Below are 26,531 nucleotides of genomic sequence, written 5' to 3'. Positions count from 1 at the left end.
GGCCCAAGACCACAATTAATGACCCTTCTTTTCGTTGTTCAACGAATATAGTTCCCTTTAGTTATAGTGTATTTCTTCTTTATTTTTTTTCTTTCCCTTTCTCATTCATTTCTTAGCTTTTCTGGGGTGGAAATGAAAGAAGAGAGCTGAAATAAACTTTTGGATGTTTTATTTTAACTGATTTCAATAAGGAAAGAGTGATTAGGCCAGGTGCAAAAAGGTTATATTTACACTTTTCGGAACATCTCTTGACTTGCCTATAGGGGTAGGGATGTGTATTGGCCAAATTTGTATGATGTAATGATGCAATTTTTCTGAAAATTGCATATATCTTTGGACTTGTACTGTACATTACACACACAAAAAATTAGACAAAAACAACAGTTAAAATTTTTTAAATGCGACAAAACGTTATAAAGAAATGATAGAGAAATTAATTGTGGTCTCGGGCCATCTGAGACAAAACGTAGAACTTAAGCCTTGTTTGCATTACTAGATGTAAAATCAATATTGTCGATTTTTGATTGGTCCGGACGAGAGAGTAACATTAAAAAAAATTGTCACCCGCTCAGCCGTGTGATAGAGTAAATTAACACCAATTCAATCAAAACTGACGAAAACGATGAACATACTTCTTGATTTTTTTGCTACTTTTCAGGAAGTGGTAATTATCAGCCTTTCTGTTAGATGTTATCATTATAACCATCGTATCTGTGCGAGTTGAGATTTTTTCATAAGTGGGTCGAGTTGGTGGAACTGTAGGGCGATTCGGTGTGGGGGCGATTTTGTAGTGGAGCGAATTTCGCTTTCTTTGTAATTTATTCTGGTTTCTTTCCCTTGACTTGTTTTATCCTTGTTTATTTTATCCTTGCAGAGAACAATGGAACAGTAACATTGTCATTATGTAAGTTTATCAGTATACAGCGATTTATCTTATTTGTCACAAACTGTATGGCCAAATAACCTCAATACTGTGGGTCTCATTGGGGTCTAAGCGTGACACGTGATTGCCGATTTTTTTGTAAGCGTGACATGTGAAAGTCAAATTATTGTGGCGTGAAAACGGGAAATGAGGTCTTGTGGGACCCGGGAAATGACAAAAAAAAATGAGAAATGCTTACGTACATAGTGTAAGCGGGATACAGGAATCTGAAAAAACAGTAAGCAGGATCCAGGATTGGAACCCCCAATGAGACCCCCAATACTGGGAACAGTCTGATTAAAATCAAACCTATCAGCGCCCGTTTCTGATATGTCACGTGAGAGCGCTGAGAGGTTTGATTGTAATCGGACTACAAAAGGAAAAAATATTCTGGAATAAATATTACTCTACATGTTCATCATCTTCATAATGGACATGATGGAATAAATGGTATACATGTAGAATTTGGTTCCACCAGGAATAGATATATACTATGACACTGTGTATAACAAAGTTTACAGTGGAACTTCTGTTAGGCTGAACAAATATACGTTGACATTTCTACGATATTCATGATATTCATTGATATTTGGAAAAAGTGGTGAGGAATTAAATTGGCAGTGTCTGGCGTACACAAGTACATGCATGCGTGTACGCATAGCCAAATTGACTTTAGCACACTTCACTTACAATGACTTACAGGCCTCCAGTTTTATAATTTAATCGCATTGGATCAGAAATATGATTTGAAATAATCCTAGAAATTATCGCAATAAGCAATGATAGGTAACAAAAAAAGGGACAGAGATTTGAACATACATTGATGTACATGTTTAAGATTTGAAGTGTCAAAATTTCGACCAGGGCTCACGCTACCAGGCGACTTGGGCAAAGAAGTTGCCTTCCCGACCGTCACTTCGCTTTCCCCGACCCCCAAAAGCAAAATCAAGTCGCCCTGTTCTTGACGATACTCGCTTTCATTCGCTTCCGTCATCGGACATTTTCAATTTTAACCAAGTTGATGAAATATCAATTTTTTTTTATTGATAATTAAAGAAATTGAGACATAAACGATTCATTATCTTTAGAAAAGAGGTTGAAGCATTGTATTCGCAGTGTGTAGCAGGTTATTTGATAAAAATACAACTTTTTATCACTTCATGCATTTTCGCAAGTTCCGGTGCTTGTGTTACTCGAAAACGTACATCAACCTAAATTTCGGCGGCAAAATAAGTTTGTTACTTCATTTAAACGTGATAAAAGTTGCCTCCAGTAAATGTTTAATTCATTTATTGCATTAAAAACGTCATGTTCCTTTTCAAATAACTTGTCAAACATCGTTTATTTTTGAAAATTTTCTTGCATTCGTCCGCCATTGACCGATTTCTAAACTACGGATCTGAACCGGACCAGCTATGACCGAAATCCGTACTTTTACAATAATTACTACGGATGCACGGACGGAACAGCTGACAGAAGAATATTGATCCCAAAGGGAAAAATTACGCATTCCACACATATTAAGAGACTTTTGGTTACATCTAATTGATTGGTGTATATAATTCCCTATATTTTTTATGGATTGTTTCAAACTATTGATTAAAGTTGCTTAACTCTGAGACTATCATACTAATTTCAATATATTATGGCCCAGCTTAATAACTTTTATATTTTTTTATGAGAAACACTGAATTTCATACACAAGATAATTTTTAATTAAATTGTAATAATGATATATTATAATTTCTTTACATTTTTTAAAATAATTTTTTTTTTAGTGCTAGGTATTTAGTTTGAATAAGTTTCTCACAAGAACCTTAGTAAAACTTAAACAACTTTTAATTTCAAATGTTACTTTAATTGTATTTTTTTTACTCAGATATGAATTAAACAATATAAAAAGAACATTATTTTCATGGCCCTTTATATTATTGTAAAATCCAAACATTGTAGCGCACCTCACGAATGAGCACTTCTCTTTCAAATCTCACCACTTCTCCCTATCAGTTTCAAAAAGAGAAGTCACTTCTCCCTATAATTCTGAAGTAGTGTGAGCCCTGTCGACTGAAAAAAAAGAGTTCAAATCGGATTTTATTATGTTTATTATTACAAAGTCCATTATATGCTTTTGTTGAAACAATTCTGATTAGTTTTTGAATATTTTTTTGTCCCATTTATGGGCATTATGTTTTATTGTCTGTGAGTCCGTCTGTTCGTTTGCCGTTCATCTGTGTTTGTCCCGCTTTAACATGTTTAAGATTAATTAGATAGGAATATAAAAGGCATTACAACATTACAAACAAATGAGAAAAACAGAAAGAAACAAAATAAGAACATACAATGTATAGGTTCTTAGCATTACCGATCATAAATAAAATAGATTATATATTCATGTATGTACATGATCAATGAAACACATTATTAATTTACATAAATCTATTCATCATACATAATAATAATAGTCATTTATTCAGAAGCAATACAGCTTAGGCAGCAACCATTTGATTTTCTGGGGGGGGGCTATGGTTTTTTTTTCTGGACAAATTTTTTTTTATCTGCGGCGAAAAACAATCTATTTTTTTCACGACAAGTCAAAAACAATTTTTTTCTTTCAATTTTAGCATTACATATAGTGGCAGCTGAGGGTAAAACAAACAATTTTTTTTTCTCAGAATCAAAAACAAATTATTTTTTTCTCCAAAAACTGGAAACAAACTTTTTTTTCCAAAAAAAACCATAGCCCCCCCCCCCCCCCCCAGAAAATCAAATGGTTGCTGCCTTATTGAATTTATATCTACAAATATAATAGCATCAGTGAATAACATATATAACATTTGTATAACATATATAACATTTGTATAACATATAAAAACACTTGATTTTCATTTTAACCTATATATATATGAAGATATGAAGATATACATGTAAGAATATTTTAGGTGCAACAGTAGAAGTAGCAATTATAAATCCAGAGTGTTGAATGGATATATAATTATCAAAAGTTTTAGGTGGTGGTGGGTTTTTGGGGGGGGGGGATGTTAAATAGGATTAACCAAGTGTGTTCTGTCTTGTCTGTTCGTTTGCCCATAGATCTTGAAAGTGAGGTACTAGTACACTACAATTAGTGTGTGGATTGATTGATTGTTTGATTGCTGAGTAAATGTCCAGCGGCAAATATTGCATGCATGTTCAGGACGAGAACATGTCAACAATAAATACAATAGGTAGATCTAATAATAGAGGCCATCCAAGATGATGGTCAAAGGAATTCGGACTACCACTGGAAAATGAGGGTAAAATTGGATAGGGACAGAAATTTGGCCTCGCAACAGGCTAGGTACCTATGAACCCCTCAAAAAGTTGTTGCAAGTGTTCTTTATGTACAAAGAGTGTGGCACTCTCTTACATGTAACACTAGGCATTGGATTTCACATCCTACACTGTCAGTCGGGGGTAATACAAGTACTTGTACAAGTAATTTTATTTACTTAAAGAAGTAATAAACACTATACACATGTATGTAAGTTAATTATAATGTTTGAATAATCTCCCCTTAATTTTCTCAAAAATTCACTTGTATAACAAATGTATAACTATAAGTAAATTTTTCTTACAATCCCACAAAATTTTTCAAGTTTTGAGATGTAAAATCATGCCTTTAATGAATTTTCCCAGGTTAGCTCATAATTTTTTATTAGAGTTCAAAGTTTTACTCATTAATTCAACAATAAAAAACTGATTGCACAAAGACCTTAAGTGTTTGCGCAAGGCCTTCAAAAATTGCTCTTTGGGGGCTTGTAAATGAGCAGTGTTCTGAAGATAACGGACAAGTTGGATTTTCGTTGGCCATGAAATAACGCTTAAATGATAAGTAAACACATCTTCAAAGGGCAGACAATTTAGAATTCTATTAGATCAAAGAAATCCTAAGAATTCAAGAAAAGAAGATAGGATGACTTTTTTTCTTATAGAAGTAAAAAATGTCTAAGGGACATAACTAAGCCAATTTTTGTTTTATCTATACAAGTAAATAAAATTCACTTGTACACATATCCTACAAATGAACTTACGTGTTGCATATTTATTTTTACTTGTATAAGTAGTACCCCTGAATGACTGTTATCAATGATCTTTTTATATGACCGCAACAATTTTTTGCAGTGGTATATTGGTATCAAGTTGTAGTCGTCTTTGTCACAATACATGTCATTTTTGCTGATTATTTCTTTTATCAAATTAGAGGCCAGATTATTTGAAAAAAACAGTACATTTCACCAAAACAGTGTACTGTATCACAACAAACATTTTTTGTAAATATATACATGTATGTTATAATTAGTGTTGTCAAATCGTTCACTTTTGCCTAACCGGTTACTCGGATAATCGTTCGACCGGTTAACCGGTAGTTTAAGTTGGTGATTGAAAAACTTATCTATAGTACCCTACACATAGATATAAGAAGATGTGGTATGAGTGTCAATGTGAAAACCTTCCATCCAAGTCATACATTTACGTTTTCATAATACGATGAATTGAAGTTTGTCCTTTGGTATTATAAGGCTTGTCTGTGAAGATTCCTGGCGAAGTTTGACTTTTAATAATCAAATACACCATATCAATCACGGCATTTGTACTAAGTTCAGATTGAAAAATACAAAAAACCCTTCTTGATCTCGCAGAATTTAATATGTCTGAAACTGATGATTCTTTCATTTTCTCTTGTTGTATTCGAAATTAATGTGGAGTTGTTTCAATTTGAAATGATTAAGCCTGTTACTTTTACTATCAAGTATACATTGATCACATTCACATTGTTTTGCATTGCACAATTTTTGAGTAAGCATTTCGTTTAAAGTATGACAAAGCCTTGCACGACGGAGATTGCACATTTAGATGTAGGTCTACACAATATAAGAACAAAAATGAATTAATGAAGTAAATCATAAAATTTAACCGTATTACTGATTTAAAGAAATTGTTTAAAAAAACATGTATACTAATTATGTTTCCTTAAGATCTTGCCCCGAGCGGAGAGACAAGTTCTAATTAATATTATAAATATTTTTGGAGTAACAATAGCAATCAATATACTGGATAATTGATCTATCAAATTAATTAACACGACGACAATTTTCAAAGTAAACATAGCTATTTAATGATTTCAATACAAATTTATATCAAATGTATCAAAATTGAAAAAAAAGTCCGGTTAGCGTTTTTGGTATTCGGTATTCGGTCGTTAAAACGGTTAACCGGTTAACCGTTGACAACACTAGTTATAATATCATGAATATTGACAAGGACCCGAGCTAGCAAAAGGTTTTAGTCTTAACTTTTGTTTTGTTTTTTATAGAGTGGCACAAGAACCCTGCAGATAGACCTTATTTAGGATGTATGGGCTAGAGGATTTAGTCACAATCAATGGGACTGAAGAGAGATACATAGGTACAGAGGCTGGTCATAAGTCTCATGACTATGATTTGTGTGGCATGCTGTGTAAACAGACTGGTAATTTGCAAAATCACATTAGAACACATGAAGGAGATAAATCTTATGACTGCTATGTATGTGGTAAACGATTTATTTATGCCAGTAGTTTACAGAATCACATGCGAACACACACAGGGGAGAAACCGTATGACTGTGATGTATGTGGTAAAGGGTTTAGTCGCATTGGTAATTTACAGAGACACATTAGAACACATACAGGGGATACACCTTATGACTGTGGTGAATGTGGTAAAGGATTTAGTCACCTTAGTAGTTTGCAGAGACACATGAGAACACATACAGTGGATAAATCTCAGGAATGTGATGTATGTGGTAAAGTTATTAGTCACCTTAGTAATTTAAAGAGACATATGAGAACACATACAGATGATAGAACTCACGACTGTGATGTATGTGGTAAACGGTTTAGACAGCATTATGATTTAGGGAGACACATGAGTATACATACAGGCGATAAACCTTACGACTGTTGTGAATGTGGCAAAGCGTTTAGTCGACTCAGTAATTTAAAGAGACACATGAGAACACATCATGTAAATACGGAGGATAAAGCAGATGAAGCTCACAATGAGCATACTGAGATGTTTGTCGTTGAGGTTCAGTGTGAGTGATATTTACATAGATGCATGAGAAAGCATTCTAGTCAAATCAAGGCAAATATAATTTTTGCGCAAAATAACATATATGTTGGAAGGTAACCATTTTAAGACTTGCAGAGAACACATACTGTGACTAACATGATAAATATTATGTTCATGCTTAAAAGTTTTTTATAAAAGAAATGCAATGAAGAGATAGGTCTATGTTATAATGTATATATGAGACAATATCTGTAAAAGTCTAATTTTTGGCAATAAGAAAAAAAAAATGTCTTTAGACGCAGTATTTTTATAGCACAAATCGAAGAACACACATTAAGGATCTAGGAACTGTTATCTGTAATTCAAACAATTGTTAAATGTGGTAACACTAGCAATTTTAAAAATGGTACAAAAAAATCCAGTTCTTTCCTGTTTGCAAAGTGAATCAATTTTAAAAGGTTTCTAATGGGAATAAGGAATAAGTTTAAGACACTATTTGTGGTTTACTATATATCCTGCAATAGTTCAGTTGTGTAGTTTATCAAATGTCAATTATTGATTTTTAAGCATTTGCAATACAAAGGTTTAGAAATATACTAAAATATAGTTAGATATGTGGGTAACATGAACGAATTGTGAGTAGCAGGACAACGGTAACAGGACCGAGTTGGTAACAGGAAGGATTTTTTTTCAGAAAAATGCTTTATTTTATAGTTTAAGAAACAATTGGAAGATAACAGCATACCTTGTCATTTATCCTTTAAAACTGTATTTGCAAGATGAAAAATCTGTCTAGGTAATACAAAATTCTAAAATAAATTCCTTTCTGTCTACTATACTAGAATTGCACAATGTTCTCTGCTGTTATCAAAAGCAAAACAACTATTTTTTCATTTAATATACCGGGTACTGTATATTATTCTGAAATTTATTTAATATGGTGATGATAACTTATATTAAATGAAATGGATGGCATTTAGTAGATTAATTTTTTGATTCATCAATGAAATTGTCTTGAACATCCTTCCTGTTACTGATTATGGTTATGCTGTTACTTTTTATCAGGTAACATGACAGAACGTAACAGAAAGGAATTACGCAGTACTTTTTGTTCATTTACTAGAATTGTGTAGAAGTTTACTTCCATTTACACATCAATTTGATAAGATACTATAAAAACATATGTACTGTTATAGTGCTGACAATGAAATATTCTCTGAAGGTACACAAAAAGGCTATAACAGGAGAGAACAACAAAATTATTTTTCACCAAAATCTGATCTTTGGGGAGTTCAGATTTTCAAACTGGCTGCTATTCACCTAAACATATTGAGTCATACATTCAGGAAATGATGCTCTTCACATTGCATTACATGAAATAAATTTTTGGTCTTTCAAAGGTGTCCACAGGTGGAAAAAAACCAGCGGTAACAGGGGGAAATTATCCCTTGGGCAACATTTAAAAGACCCTAAAAAATGCAAAATTTTCTTACATGCTTTAGTTATAACAAAGCAGACAAGTAATGGAGAAGTTTTTTATATAAGCTATCAGATTTGTGAAAATCGGAAGGCTGTTTACTTAATATAGATATTCATTGAATGATTTCATTTTCAGAAAATTACAGGGGACAACATGATTTATTTTATTTTTTTTTTGGGGGGGGGGGGGGGGGGTGACCATTTAAATTATAATATTTTGCTAGAAGAAATATCAAAAAGAATGTTTAATTGATTGCAGTTGGTGCATTATATACTCTAGTTAGTACTGAAACTTAAAATTTTCCAAAGAGATAAAAAAAAATAATTGCTGGTGTGCTGGTGAAAGACATGGAAATTATACTTTTTCAGATTTTGTCTCATATATATATTACATGTATACATGTGTGTATACTGTATATGTTACATGTGTGTATAACGTACATGTTACATGTGTTTATACCATTTACATGTATCATGTTTATGTTACATGTGATTTATAATGTATATGTTAGATGTGTGTATAACGTAAATGTTACATGTGTGTATAACATATATAATAAATTTCGTATGGATTACCTAGATAGTTCGAATACTTTATCATGTTTATATATACATTTAACTCGAAATACATGTACATGTATATATACACAATTACTATTTTTGTATAGAGATTTGTTATTTGTTTATGTATGTTTGCACTTTTTATACGCCCGTCAAAATTTTGACGGGACATATTATGGTATACAAATGTCCGGTGTCCGTCCATCTGGCGTAAACATGTCGCACCGTAACTTGAGAACGACTTATCCAAATTTCATGAAACTTAATATGGTTGTTTCTTATGATGGTCAAATGATCTGTACATACTTTTTGGTGAAAATAACATTAAAACTTTTTGAGTTACAGCACTTTGTAACTAAAACAGGGTGGTGTTTTTTCACATGTCGCACTGTTTCTCAAAAACGATTCTTGATTATTGTTTACACACTTCTTAGTTGTATTAATCTTAAGATCTGTATACTTTTTGGTGATGATTAAAAATTTCTTTTTTTTACATGTCGCGCCGTATCTCCAAAATTACTTATGGTTATTGCTTTAAACTTAATACACTTATTTGTAATATCAATCTTAAGATATGTATACTTTTTGGTGATGATTCAAAATTCTGTTTTTGAGTTATTGAGTATTTTGTAAAAAAGGGGGAGGTTTTTTTTACATGTCGCGCCGTACCTCAAAAACAATTTATGATTATTGCTTTAAACTTTACACACTTCTTTGTTATATTAATCTAAAGATTTGTATAATTTTTGGTTTTGATTCAAAATTTTATTTTAGTGTTATTTAGTTTTTTGTAAAAAACAAAAAGAGGAGGGGGGGGGGGGGGTTCACATGTCCCGCCGTATCTGAAAAACAATATATGGTTATTGCTAAAAACTTTCTCGGAAACTATTTATGATTATTGCATTAAACTCCACACCAGAAGTCGGGCGTATCATGCGCTCATGGCCAACTGTTTATTTGTATTTATAAAATTACAAATAAACGGATATATATATACGCGTATTTGTGTATGGCTAGACTTCCAGATTCTATTGATCATGTTTATACGGAATTATGACATAAAATTATTTGCATACCACATACATGACATACGCAAATACAGATACAACAAAATTGTAGTTGCATGTTTATATGCAGAACTAGGACCACGTTATACAGGGAATTATTTAAACAAATTTTTATAGAACTATTTAAAATACCCGGACCCATATAATTCAAACAAAACAGAGAGGATATGGATACGGATCGAGTAGTAACAATGAACATGCGTATCATGGTTCAGTGGTTATAGTTAAGTTTTTGTGTTTTGGTGATTTTTACTTATACTATATGCAATAGGTCTACTATATTTGGTGTATGGAATGATTGTAAGGTGTAAATGTTTAGCTGACAGGTGTCATCTGACCTTTACCTCATTTTCATGGTACAGTGGTCAAAGTTAAGTTTTTGAGCTTTGGTCTATTTTTTCTATTGCTATATGCAATAGGTCAACTATATTTGGTGTATGACAATATTTTATGATCTATTTGTCAGTCGTGCAGGTTTTATTTGACCTTGACCTCATTTTTACGGTTCATTGTACAGTGTTAAGTATTTGTGTTTGGTCTGTTTTTCTAAATTTATAAGCAATAGGTCAACTATATTTGTTGTATGGAAGAATTGTTAGCTGTACATGTCTGCCTGGCATGGTTTATCTGACCTTGACCTTATTTTCATGGTTCATTGATCAATGTTTAGTTTTCTTGGTTAATGTTGAGTTTGTGTGACAGTTGTAATAAAGCTTTATATTTAGGACTATCAACATAATATCAATGATTAGTAAAAAAGGCGAGACATTTCAGCGTGTACACTCTTGTTCATATTCTGTATGCAATAGGTACTATAGTTGGTGTATGGAATGATTGTAAGGTGTACATGTTTAGCTTGTACATGTATATGTCATCTGAACTTGACCTCATTTTCATGGTTCAATGGTCAAAGTTAAGTTTTTGAGTGTTGGTATATTTATCTAACACTATATGCAATAATTCAACTAGATTTGGTGTATGGAAATATTTTATGATCTATATGTAAGTCGCTCATGTTGAAAATGACCTTGACCTCATTTTCATGGTTTATGGTTCATTGCTCAGTGTTAAGTTTTTGTGTTTTGGTCCTCTTTTTTAAACTTCAGGTTAAGGTCAACTATTTTTTTCCATATTTGTTGTATGGAAGAATTGTTAGCTGTACATGTTTGACTGGCATGGTTCATCTCACCTTGACCTCATTTTCATGGTTCAGTGGTAAAAGTTTTTTGGGTTAATGTATAAAGGTTATGAGTTAATTGAAATAAAGCTTTGTATTAAGGACTATCAACATACTATCAGTGATTAGTAAAGAAGGCGAGACATTTCAGCGTGTGCACTCTTATCTTTACAACAAATTATTTTATTTCTAACCTATAACTATTTAGATGTTGATCGCTTTATTACGAAAACAATCATAACCGCTATATTACGAACACAATCATAAAGCAATCGTTGCCTCCTAAAAGCTTTGTTATTGTGTTTTCTTGCTTTCAAACAGAAAACTGCTGTATGTATTTTTATTGTGTTCGTTTCTGCCATGATGTTATCTTGTTAATGAACATTTTTTCGTTTCGTCTACACAAGACGCTCAGATCAAAGTAGTGAAAAAGACTAACAAGTTCATACGCTCAGATAAAAAAAGTTACAAATCAAACAAGTACAAAGTTGAAGAGATAAAATATTCAGTACTTTTCCTGGCTTTTGAAATCGATTTCGTTAAGATCATAAGTTTTGATTTAAAACAACGTCCTGTGGGAGACCATCGTGTAATTAATTGTACTTCCTTGCAATTAACATTTTTGACATGTTTATATACTTATAGTACATATTGCATTGTGAATTTTTGCATATCTAATATTTTAAAGTCATTAAACTATGTATTATATCAGAAATATATTCGTTGAGGCGTCGAACTAACAGTGTGCATAACTTTAAATCCTTCCGTATACACCTAATCAAGTATTAAAACATCGATAAGTGAACACTTGTCCTGCTTAGCTCGTATTTGATACAATGAAGCCAACAGATTTTCAGGTTGAGGTAGAACATCCATTGTTCTGTTAATGTAAAGGAATTCGTTTTAAATTTGAAGAAAAAAAGCCGAGAATTTTTAATAGAACAAAATAACGTATCAGTTAAAATTGTTAGAATAAATTGTTGACATTTAATTTAATTAAACAAAATTAAAAAAAAAAGATTCTTTCGATTTATTTTCTTATCATATACATGTAGGTATTGCAACTAAACTTCATATCTCTGATTGTTTCAGAAGTATTACTGACACATATAAAAACCAAAAATGCATTTTATAGCATATAGTAACAAATAAGAACTAAAAAAACACCAAGAGTCCAATATCCTCATTGCTGAAGTTTGAGACCTGTCTATTTTATTATACTTACAATTGTACTATAGCTTGCAATTATATAGTGTTTATATCTGCTTCATTCCGCTTCTAGAGGGAAAAAAACAATTACTAGTAGAAAGGTTCTGCGTTAGTGTTATCTCGTCATCGATGATATTTCCCGACATGTTGTCTTTTCCTCAATGAAATCTCCAGACATGTTGTCTCGTCCTCGATGATATTTCCCGACATGTTGTCTGGTCTCAATGATATTTCCTGACATGTTGTCTCGTCCTGATGATATTTCTCGACATGCTGTCTGGTCCTAAATGATATCTCCCGACATGCTCTCTGGTCCTCAATGATATCGCCCGACATGCTGTCTGGTCCTCAATGATATCTCCCGACATGCTCTCTGGTCCTCAATGATATCTCCCGACATGCTGTCTGGTCCTCAATGATATCTCCCGACATGCTGTCTGGTCCTCAATGATATCTCCCGACATGCTCTCTGGTCCTCAATGATATCGCCCGACATGTTCGCTAGTCCTTAATGATATCTCCCGACATGTTGTCTCGTCTTCAATGATTTCCCCAGACATGTTGTCCCGACCTCGATGAAATCCCCAGACATGTTGTCTCGTCCTCGATGGTATCCCCAGACATGTTGTCTCGTCCTCGATGATATCTCCCGACATGTTTTTTCGTCCTCAATGATGTCTCCCGACATGTTTTATCGTCCTCAATGATATCTCCCGACATGTTGTCTCGTCCTCAATGATATCCCCAGACATGTTGTCTCGTCCTCAATAATATCCAAAGACATGTCTCGTCCTCGATGATATCCCAAAACATGTCCCGTCCTGGATTATATCTTCAGACATACTAATGAGTGTATTGCCTCGTCCTCGATGATATTCCCAGACATCCTAATGGTTGTATTGTGTCGTCCTCCATGATATCCCCGTGTCATGCTAATAGTTGTATTGTGACGTTCTCGATGATACCCCATGTCATTTTAATGGTTGTACTGTGACGTCCTCGATGATATCCTTAGTTGTGCTGATGATTGTATTATAATTTTTTTTTGATGTAACGCGTCTTCTGATTGACTGACGTTTTTTTTTATTAGCTCATATACATAATTTAGTCATGTGACCGTGACGTCATCAACGTTTTTCATGGTTTTCTACGGTTTTAAATGGAATTTATAATATAATGTCTGAGAATGACACCGTGGCAATACAACCATTAGTATGTCTTGGGATATCACTGAGGAAGACACAATACAACCATTAGTATGTCTAGGGATATAATCGAGGGCGAGACAATACAACCATTAGTTTGTCTGAGGATAGCATGGCGGACTACACAATACAATCATCATATACCTAATGATATCATCGAGGACGTCACAATACAACCATGAGCATGACATGGGAATATCATGGAGGACGACACAATACAACCATTAGTATGTCTGGGGATACCATGGAGGACGACACAATACAACCATTAGTATGTCTGGGGATATCACAGAGGACGGCACAATACACAACCATTAGTATGTCTGGGGATACCATGGAGGACGACACAATACAACCATTAGTATGTGTTGGGATATCATAGAGGACGACACAATACAATCATTAGTATGTCTGGGGATATTATAGAGGACGACACAATACAACCATTAGTATGTCTGGGGATAGCATAGAGGACGACATAATACAATCATTAGTATGTCTGGGGATATTATGGAGGACGGCACAATACAACCATTAGTATGTCTGGGGATATCATGGAGGACGACACAATACAACCATTAGTATGTCTTGGGATATCATAAAGGACTGCACAATACAATCATTAGTATGTCTGGGGATATTATGGCGGATGACACAATACAATCATTAGTATGTCTGGGGATATTATGGAGGACGTCACAATACAGCCATTAGTATGTCTGGGGATATCATGGAGGACGACACAATACAATCCTTAGTATGTCTGGGGATATTATAAAGGACGGCACAATACAACCATTAGTATGTCTTGGGATATCACAGAGGATGACACAATACAATCATTAGTATGTCTGGGGATATCATGGAGGACGAAACAATACAACTATTAGTATGTCTGGGGATATCATAGAGAACGACACAATACAACCATTAGTATGTCTGGGGATATCATAGAGGACGACACAATACAACTATTAGTAGGTCTGGGGATATCATAGAGAACTACACAATACAACCATTAGTATGTCTGGGGATATCATGGAGGACGACACAATACAACCATAAGTATGTCTGGGGATATCATGGAGGACGACACAATACAACCATTAGTATGTCTGGGGATATCATGGAGGACGACACAATACAATCCTTTGTATGTCTTGGGATATCATAAAGGACTGCACAATACAATCATTAGTATGTCTGGGGATATTATGGCGGATGACACAATACAACCATTAACATGTCTGGGAATATTATAGAGGACGAAACAATACAACAATCAGTATATCTGGGGATGTCATAGAGGACGACACAATACAACCATTAGTATGTCTGGGAATATCATAGTGGACGACACAATACAATCATTAGTATGTCTTGGGATATCAAAAAGGACTGCACAATACAATCATTAGTATGTCTGGGGATATTATGGCGGATGACACAATACAACCATTAACATGTCTGGGGATATTATAGAGGACGACACCATACAACCATTAGTATGTCTGGGAATATCATGGAGGGCGAGACAATAAAACCATTAGTATGTCAGGATATTATAGAGGACGACACAATACAACCATTAGTATGTCTGGGGATATCATGGAGGACGACACAATACAACCATTAGTATGTCTTGTGATATCATAGAGGACGACACAATACAACCATTAGTATGTCTGGGGATATTATGGAGGATGACACAATACAACCATTAGTATGTCTTGTGATAACATAGAGGACGACACAATACAACCATTAGTATGTCTGGGGGTATCATAGAGGACGAGACAATACAACCATTAGTATGTCTGGGGATATCATAGAGGACGACACAATACAACCATTAGTATGTCTGGGGGTATCATAGAGGACGAGACAATACAACCATTAGTATGTCTGGGGATATCATGGAGGACGACACAATACAACCATTAGTATGTCTGGGGATATCATGGAGGACGACACAATACAACCATAAGTATGTCTGGGGATATCATAGAGGACGACACAATACAACCATTAGTATGTCTGGGGGTATCATAGAGGACGAGACAATACAACCATTAGTATGTCTGGGGATATTATGGAGGGCGAGACAATACAATCATTAGTATGTCTGGGGATATCATGGAGGACGACACAATACAACCATTAGTATGTCTTGGGATATCATAGAGGACGACACAATACAACCATTAGTATGTCTGGGGGTATCATAAGGACGACAAAATACAATCATTAACATGTCTGTGGATATCATGAAGGACGACACAATACAATCATTAGTATGTCTGGGGATATCATGGAGGACGACACAATACAACCATTAGTATGTCTGGGGATATCATAGAGGACGACACAATACAACCATTAGTATGTCTGGGGATGTCATAAGGACGACAAAATACAATCATTAACATATCAGTGGATATCATAGAGGACGACACAATATATCCATCAGTATGTTTGGGGATGTCATAAAAGACGACACAATACATTTATTAGTATGTCTGGGGATGTCATAGATGACGAAACAATACAACCATCCGTATGTCTGGAGATATCATAGAGGACGACACAATATATCCATCAGAATGTTTGGGGATGTCATAGAGGACGAAACAATACAACCATCAGTTTGTCTTGGGATATCATGAAGGATAACACAATACAACCATTAGTATGTCTGGGGATATCATGGAGGACGACACAATACAATCATTAGTATGTCTGGGAATATTATAGAGGACGACACAATACAACCATTAGTATGTCTGGGGAAACCATGGATGACGACACAATACAACCATAAGTATTTCTAGGGATATCATCGAGGGCGAGACAATACAACCATTAGTATGTATGAGGATATCATTGAGGACTACACTTAAGAAAATATGCTTATGATTGTATTGTGTCGTCCTCTATGATATCCCCAGACATACTAGTGGTTGTATTGTGTCTTGCTCGGTGATTTTCCTAGACATGCTAATGATTGTATTGTGTCATCCTCCATGATATCCCCATGTCACGCTCATGGTTGTATTGTGACGTCCTCGATGATATCATTAGATATGTTGATGATTGTATTGTGTAGTCCGTCATGCTATCCTCAGACAAACTAATGGTTGTATTGTCTCGCCCTCGATGATATCCCTAGACATACTAATGATTGTATTGTGCCGTCCTCTATGATATCCCCAGACATACTAATGATTGTATTGTGTCGTCTTCAATGATATCCCAAGACATACTAATGGTTGTATTGTCTCGTCCTCTATGACATCCCCAGACATACTAATGGTTGTATTGTGTCGTCCTTTATGATATCCCCAGACATACTAATGGTTGTATTGTGTCGTCCTCGATGATATCCCCAGACATACTAATGGTTGTATTGTGTCGTCCTTCATGATATCCCCAGACATACTAATGATTGTATTGTGTCGTCCTTCATGATATACTCAGACATACTAATGGTTGTATTGTGTCGTCCTCCATGCTATCCCTAGACATACTAATGGTTGTATTGTGTCGTCTTCTATAATATCCCCAGACATACTAATGGTTGTATTGTCTCGCCCTCCATGATATTCCCAGACATACTAATGGTTGTATTGTGTCGTCCTCTATAATATCCCCAGACATGTTAATGGTTGTATAGTGTCATCCTCCATAATATCCCCAGACATACTAATGATTGTATTGTGTAGTCCTTTATGATATCCCAAGACATACTAATGGTTGTATTGTGTCGTCCTTTGTGATATCCCCAGACATACTAATGGTTGTATTGTGTCGTCCTCTATAACATCCCTAGACATACTAATGGTTGTATTGTGTCGTCCTCCATGATATCCCCAGACATACTAATGGTTGTATTGTGTCGTCCTTCATGATATCCCCAGACATACTAATGGTTGTATTGTCTCGTCCTCCATGATATCCCCAGACATACTAATGGTTGTATTGTGTCGTCCTCCATGATATCCCCAGACATACTAATGGTTGTATTGTGTCGTCCTTCATGATATCCCCAGACATACTAATGGTTGTATTGTGTCGTCCTTCATGATATCCCCAGACATACTAATGGTTGTATTGTGACGTCCTCCATGATATACTCAGACATACTAATGGTTGTATTGTGTCGTCCTTTATGATATCCCCAGACATACTAATGGTTGTATTGTGTCGTCCTCTATAACATCCCTAGACATACTAATGGTTGTATTGTGTCGTCCTCCATGATATCCCCAGACATACTAATGGTTGTATTGTGTCGTCCTCTATGATATCTCCAGACATACTAATGGTTGTATTGTGTCGTCCTCTATAACATCCCTAGACATACTAATGGTTGTATTGTGTCGTCCTCTATGATATCTCCAGACATACTAATGGTTGTATTGTGTCGTCCTTCATGATATCCCCAAACATACTAATGGTTGTATTGTGTCGTCCTCTATAACATCCCTAGACATACTAATGGTTGTATTGTATCGTCCTCTATGATATCTCCAGACATACTAATGGTTGTATTGTGTCGTCCTCCATGATATCCCCAGACATACTAATGGTTGTATTGTGTCGTCCTTCATGATATCCCCAGCCATACTAATGGTTGTATTGTGACGTCCTCGATGATAACCCCAGACATACTAATGGTTGTATTGTGACGTCCTCGATGATAACCCCAGACATACTAATGGTTGTATTGTGACGTCCTCGATGATAACCCCAGACATACTAATGGTTGTATTGTGACGTCCTCGATGATATCCCCATGTCAGGCTCATGATTGTATCGTGACGTCGTCGATGATATCCTTAGTTATGCTGATGATTGTATTGTGTTGTCCTCCATGATATCCCCAGACATGTTAATGATTGTTTTGTGTCATCCTCCATGATATACTCAGACATACTAATGGTTGTATTGTGTAGTCCTCCATGATATACTCAGACATACTAATGGTTGTATTGTGACGTCCTCCATGATATCCGCAGACATACTAATGATTGTAAAAATAAGAAGTGATTAATATTCATAACAAGTAAATGAGAATTCTACCACGTGATAAAAGTTTGAACTAGAGTGGCTTGATATCACTTAAATCATTCATGATTATTGCATTAAACTTCCACACCAGAAGTCGGGCGTATCATGCGCTCATGGCGCAGCTGTTTATTTGTATTTATAAAATTACAAATAAACGGATATATACGCGTATTTGCGTATTTGTGTATGGCTAGACTTCCAGATTCTATTGATCATGTTTATACGAAATTATGACATAAAATTATTTGCATACCACAAACATGACATACGCAAATACAGATACAACAAAATTGTAGTTGCATGTATATATGTAGATATGTAGAACTAACACCACGTTATACAGGGAATTATTTAAACACATTTTTATAGAACTATGTTCAACAAATTTGTTTAACCCCGACGCATTTTTGGGCCTGTCCCAAGTCAGGAGCCTCTGGTCTTTGTTAGTCTTGTATGATTTTGGTCAGAATATAATTTGCTTTATAAAATACCGAGTTTACTCTGAATATTGGAATTAATGTCACCGTGGACCAATTTGGCTAAATCCGACTTGCTAATTAAGGAATAAGGTGGATGAATCTGCTTCCCATTTAAAACAACCTAGCTATCTCAGATATTATAAGCAATAGGTCTAGTATATTCTGTGTATGTAAGGACTGTAAGGTGTACATTTCCAACTGGCAGGTGTCATCTGACCTTGACCTCATTTGATGGTTCAGTTGTTATAGTTAAGTTTTTATCTGTTTTTGTCGAGCCTGCAACTTTTGTTGCAGAAAGCTCGACATATGGATAGTATTCCGGCGGTGACGGCGGCGGCGGCGTTAGCTTACTTCTTAAAAGCTTTATACTTTAGAAGGTTGAAGACCTGGATGCTTCATGTATATAGATGCGTCATGTTACAAACTTTGTATATGTTCCGTCAGTCACATGTCCAGTGTCCTTGACCTCATTGTCATGGTTCAGTGACTACTTGAAGAAAAAGTTAACATTTTTTTTAATGTTAAATTCTTTCTTAACATAAGTAATAGGATAACCTATTTGGTATGTGCGTACCTTGCAAGGTCCTCATGCCTGTCACAGTTTTCACATGACCTCGACCTCATTTCATGGATAAGTGAATAAGGTTAAGTTTTGGTGGTCAAGTCCATATCTCAGATACTAAGCAATAGGTCTAGTATATTCGGTGTATGAAAGTTTTGTAAGGGGTACATGGCCAAATTACAGGTGTCATATGACCTTGACCTCATTTTCATGGTTCAGTGGTTATAGTTAAGTTTTTGTGTTTTGGTGATTTTTACTTATACAATATGCAATAGGTCTACTATATTTGGTGTATGGAATGATTGTAAGGTGTAAATGTCTAGCTGACAGGTGTCATCTGACCTTTACCTCATTTTCATGGTACAGTGGTCAAAGTTAAGTTTTTGAGCTTTGGTCTATTTTTTCTAATGCTATATGCAATAGGTCAACTATATTTGGTGTATGAAAATATTTTATGATCTTTTTGTCAGTCGTGCATATTTTATTTGACCTTGACCTCATTTTTACGGTTCATTGCACAGTGTAAAGTCTGTTTTTTTCTAAATTTATAAGGTCAACTATATTTGTTGCATGTCTGCCTGGCATGGTTTATCTGACCTTGACCTTATTTTCATGGTTCATTGATCAATGTTTAGTTTTTTTGGTTGATGTTGAGTTTGGGTGACAGTTGTAATAAAGCTTTATATTTAGGACTATCAACATAATATCAATGGTTAGTAAAAAAGGCGAGACATTTCAACGTTTGCACTCTTGTTCATATTCTGTATACAAAAGGTCTACTATAGTTAGTGTATGGAATGGTTGTAAGGTGTACATGTTTAGCTTGTATATGTCATCTGACCTTGACCTCATTTTCATGGTTCAATGGTCAAAGTTAAGTTTTTGAGTGTTGAGTCTTTTTATCTAATACTGTGAAAGTACTTTAATTCGTGGGTATCAATTTTCGTGGTTTGAGTAATATTAACATGTTCGTGGGTTTTTGAATTCGTGGATTTTAGTTTTCTAATATAAAAAAAATAATTGAAAAATTAAAGCCTTTAGAAACGAAGGTTACAAATAGTCTTGATTGAAGGAAATTGCAAAGTAAACATTGACCGTGTAAATCGTAGTGATAACACTAATTAACCTATGATAAATTTAAAGTGATCAACAGATTAAAGACCATCAAAGGTGTTGATTAGGCCATAAACATGTCACCTAAAGAAAACAGTAACATAAATAAATGGTTTAAACGTATCTTGAATTGTCAAATAATTCTTATCAAAATCAAGCCCAATTTGAAATTATTATTTCCCACATGTAGGAAAACTATGAGGATATAAAATGAACACTTTATCATACTAGCATATCAATACCGGAAATCTGACTTTCGTCGATCAACAATATGTTTTATGAGAATAAAAAGATTAAAAGTTGTACAGTTTAGGTTATTAAAGATTAAATGGGTATAATTCTGAATGCGGTTGTAGTTCTGTGACTGCTATTAATGTATTCTCAGATTTTGCGTTATTCAATATATTCTCTAGATCATATCAGTGGTCAAACCTACCGATGGGGATCTTTCCATGTCTTGATTTGGACAATGGTTGTTTTATTTCGTTGGACACTTAAATTCGTGGATAAAGTCATCCACGAAAACCACGAAAATTGGTACCCCACGAATAAAAGTACTTTCACAGTACTATATGCAATAAGTGAACTATATTTAGTGTATGGAACTATTTTATGATCTATATGTAAGTCGCTCATGTTGAAAATGACCTTGACCTCATTTTCATGGTTTATGGTTCATTGCGCAGTGTTAAGTTTTTGTGTTTTGGTCCTCTTTTTTTAAACTTCAGGTTAAGGTCAACTATTTTTTTCCATATTTGTTGTATGGAAGAATTGTTAGCTGTACATGTTTGACTGGCATGGTTCATCTCACCTTGACCTCATTTTCATGGTTCAGTGGTAAATTTTTAGTTGTTTTGGGTTAATGTAAAGGTTATGTTTTAATTGAAATAAAGCTTTATATTAAGGACTATCAACATACTATCAGTGATTAGTAAAGAAGGCGAGATATTTCAGCGTGTGCACTCTTGTCTTTACAACATATTATTTTAGTTCTACCCTAGGACTATTGAGATGTTGATCGCTTTATTACGAAAACAATCATAATCGCTATATTACGAAAACAATCATAAAGCAATCGTTGCCTCCTAAACGCTTTGTTATTGTGTTTCCTTGCTTTCAAACAGAAAACTGCTGTATGTATTGTTATTGTGTTCGTTTCTGCCATGATGTTATCCTGTCAATGCACAACATTTTTTTCGTTTCGTCTACATAAGACGCTCAGATCAAAGTAGTTCTAAAGACAAACAAGTTCAAACGCTCAGATAAAAAAAGTTACAAAGTACAAAGTTGAAGAGATAAAATATTCAGTACTTTTCCTGGCTTTTGAAATCGATTACTTTAAGTGTTTTAAAACAACGTCCTGTGGGAGACCATCGTGTAATTAATTGTACTTCCTTGGAATTAACATTTTTGACATGTTTATATACTTATAGTGCATATTGCATTGTGAATTTTTGCATATTTAATATTTATTATCAATATAAATCATTCACTTGCATTTAAAGACTAAAACTCCAAAAGTAAAGCAAAATAAACTATGTATTATAAGATAAATATATTCGTCAAGGCGTCGAACTAACAGTGTGCATAACTTAAAACCCTTCCTTATACACCTAATCAAGTATTAAAACATCAATAACGGAACATATTTCCTGCTTAACTCGTATTTGATACAATGTAGCCAACAGATTTTCAGGTTAAGGTAGGACATCCATTGTTCTGTTAATGTAAAAGAATTCATTTTAAATTTGAAGAAAAAAGGCGAGAATATTTAATAGAACAAAATAACGTATCAGTGAAAATTGTTAGAATAAACTACGTTGACATTTAATTTAATTAAACAAAAGATTCTTTGGATTTATTTTCTTATCATATATAGATGTAGGTATTGCAACTAAACTTCATATCTCTGATTGTTTCAGAAGTATTACTGACACATATAAAAACCAAAAATACATTTTATAGCGTATAGTTACAAATAAGAACTAAAAAAACACCAAGAGTCCAATATCCGCATTGCTCAAGTTTGAGACCTGCCTATTTTATTATACTTTACAATTGTACTGTAGCTTGCAATTATATAGTGTTTATATCTGCTTCATTCCGCTTCTATAGGAAACACAATTACTGGTAGAAAGGTTCTGCGTTAGTGTTATCTCGTCATCGATGATATTTTCCGACATGTTGTCTTTTCCTCAATGATATCTCCAGACATGTTGTCTCGTCCTCGATGATATCTCCCGACATGTTGTCTGGTCGCAATGATATTTCCTGACATGTTTTCTCGTTCTCGATGATATTTCCCGACATGCTGTCTGGTCCAAAATGATATCTCCCGACATGCTCTCTGATTCTCAATGATATCTCCCGACATGTTGTCTCGTCCTCGATGATATCTCCAGACATGTTGTCTCGTCCTCGATGATATCCCAAGACATTTTGTCTCGTTCTCGATGATATTTCCCGACATGCTGTCTGGTCCTAAATGATATTTCCCGACATGCTGTCTGGTCCTAAATGATATCTCCCGACATGCTCTCTGATCCTCAATGATATCTCCCGACATGTTGTCTCGTCCTCGATGATATCTCCAGACATGTTGTCTCGTCCTCAATGATATCTCCCGACATGCTGTCTGATCCTCAATGATATCTCCCGACATGTTGTCTCGTCCTCAATGATATCTCCAGACATGTTGTCTCGTCCTCGATGATATCCCCAGACATATTGTCTCGTCCTCGATGATATCCAAAAACATGTTGTCCCGTCCTAGATTATATCTACAGACACGCTAATAATTGTATTGCCTCGTCCTCGATGATATCCCCAGACATCCTAATGGTTGTATAGTGTCGTCCTCCATGATATCCACATGAGATGCTAATGGTTGTTTTGTGACGTTTTCGATGATACTCCCATGTCATGCTCATGATTGTATTGTGACGTCGTCGATGATATCATTAGTTATGCTGATGATTGTATTATAATTTAATTTTGGATGTAACGCGTCTTCTGATTGGCTGACGTTATTTTGCATCCATAGACATAATTTGGTCATGTGACCGTGATGTCATCAACGTTTTTTCATGGGTTTCTACGGTTTTAAATGGAATTGAGGATTACATTATAAGAAATGACTGTAATATATTTTCTGTCTATTCGAAATAACATACAAAATGTGGTGCTCACTGTTAAATAACCCGCTACGCGCGTTATTCAGTATGCACCGAATTTCTTCATAGACAGATAAAATATTACAGTTATTTCCTAAGTGTAGATCTCCATGATATCCTCAGACATACTAATGGTTGTATTGTCTCGTCCTCGATGATATACCTAGACATGTTAATGGTTGTATTGTGTAGTCCTCCATGATATCCCCAGACATACTAATGGTTGTATTGCCGTGTCGTTCTCCATGATATCCATAAACATACAATTGATTGTATTGTCTCGTCCTCCATGATATTCCAAGACATACTAATGGTTGTATTGTGTCGTCCTCCATGATATCCCTGGACATACTAATGGTTGTATTATGTCGTCCTCCATGATATCCCCAGACATACTAATGGTTGTATTGTGACGTCCTCTATGACATCCCCAGACATACTAATGTTGTATTGTGTCGTCCTCCATGATATCCCCAGACATACTAATGATTGTATTATATCGTCCTCCATGATATCTCCAGACATACTAATGGTTGTATTGTGTCGTCCTCCATGGTATCCCCAGACATACTAATGGTTGTATTGTGTCGTCCTCCTTGATATCCCCAGACATACTAATGGTTGTATTGTGTCGTCCTCTATGACATCCCCAGACATACTAATGGTTGTATTGTGTCGTCCTCCATGATATCCCCAGACATACTAATGGTTGTATTGTGACGTCCTTCATGATATCCCCCAGACATACTAATGGTTGTATTGTGTCGTCCTCTATGATATCCCTAGACATACTAATGGTTGTATTGTGTCGTCCTTCATGATATTCCAAGACATACTAATGGTTGTATTGTGTCGTCCTCCATGATATCCCCAGACATACTAATGATTGTATTGTGTCGTCCTCTATGATATCCCCAGACATACTAATGGTTGTATTATGTCGTCCTTCATGATATCCCCAGACATACTAATGGTTGTATTGTGTCGTCCTCCATGATATTCCAAGACATACTAATGGTTGTATTGTCTCGTCCTCCATGATATCCCCAGACATACTAATGGTTGTATTGTGTCGTCCTCCATGATATCCCCAGACATACTAATGGTTGTATTGTGTCGTCCTCTATGTTATCCCTAGACATACTAATGGTTGTATTGTGTCGTCCTTCATGATATCCCCAGACATACTAATGGTTGTATTATGTCGTCCTCCATGATATCCCCAGACATACTAATGGTTGTATTGTGTCGTCCATTATGACATCCCCAGACATACTAATGGTTGTATTGTCTCGTCCTCCATGCTATCCCTAGACATACTAATGGTTGTATTGTGTCGTCCTCGATGACATCCCCAGACATACTAATGGTTGTATTGTGTCGTCCTCTATGATATCCCCAGACATACTAATGATTGTATTGTCTCGTTCTCCATGATATACTCAGACATACTAATGGTTGTATTGTGTCGTCCTCTATAACATCCCTAGACATACTAATGGTTGTATTGTCTCGTCCTCTATGATAACCCCAGACATACTAATGGTTGTATTGTGTCGTCCTTCATGATATCCCCAGACATACTAATGGTTGTATTGTGTCGTCCTCTATGTTATCCCCAGACATACTAATGGTTGTATTGTGTCGTCCTCTATGATATCCCCAGACATACTAATGATTGTATTGTGTCGTCCTCTATGATATCCCCAGACATACTAATGGTTGTATTGTGTCGTCCTTCATGATATCCCCAGACATACTAATGGTTGTATTGTGTCGTCCTCTATGTTATCCCCAGACATACTAATGGTTGTATTGTGTCGTCCTCTATGATATCCCCAGACATACTAATGGTTGTATTGTGTCGTCCTCGATGATATCCCCAGACATACTAATGGTTGTATTGTGTCGTCCTCTATGATATCCCCAGACATACTAATGGTTGTATTGTGTCGTCCTTCATGATATCCCCAGACATACTAATGGTTGTATTGTCTCGTCCTCTATGATAACCCCAGACATACTAATGGTTGTATTATGTCGTCCTCCATGATATCCCAAGACATACTAATGGTTGTATTGTGTCGTCCTCGATGATATCCCCAGACATACTAATGATTGTATTGTGTCGTCCTTCATGATATCCCCAGACATACTAATGGTTGTATTGTGTCGTCCTTCATGATATCCCCAGACATACTAATGGTTGTATTGTCTCGTCCTCCATGATATCCCTAGACATACTAATGGTTGTATTGTGTCGTCCTCGATGATATCCCTAGACATACTAATGGTTGTATTGTGTCGTCCTCCATGCTATCCCTAGACATACTAATGGTTGTATTGTGTCGTCCTCCATGCTATTCCTAGACATACTAATGGTTGTATTGTGTCGTCCTCCATGCTATCCCTAGACATACTA

General features: G+C 35.2%; 1 protein-coding gene across 1 annotated transcript; it reads left to right on the top strand.

The window, feature by feature from the left end:
* Window positions 1-825: 825 nt before the first annotated feature.
* LOC139496381 (zinc finger protein 596-like) lies at window positions 826-8,441 on the top strand. Its single transcript, XM_071284955.1, has 2 exons — window positions 826-904; window positions 6,276-8,441. Exon 2 carries the CDS (start codon window positions 6,313-6,315, stop codon window positions 7,042-7,044), a length of 732 nt encoding a protein of 243 aa, XP_071141056.1. The 5' UTR covers window positions 826-904; window positions 6,276-6,312; the 3' UTR covers window positions 7,045-8,441.
* Window positions 8,442-26,531: the final 18,090 nt, after the last annotated feature.

Source organism: Mytilus edulis, chromosome 11 (genome assembly GCF_963676685.1).
Source record: "Mytilus edulis chromosome 11, xbMytEdul2.2, whole genome shotgun sequence".
Taxonomy (NCBI): domain Eukaryota; kingdom Metazoa; phylum Mollusca; class Bivalvia; order Mytilida; family Mytilidae; genus Mytilus; species Mytilus edulis.
This window is presented reverse-complemented; position numbering and strand designations above follow the sequence as displayed.

What these genes read in the sequence shown, in the direction of transcription:
- LOC139496381 (XM_071284955.1), top strand. Translation starts at nt 6,313, where the DNA reads ATGTATGGGCTAGAGGATTTAGTCACAATCAATGGGACTGAAGAGAGA.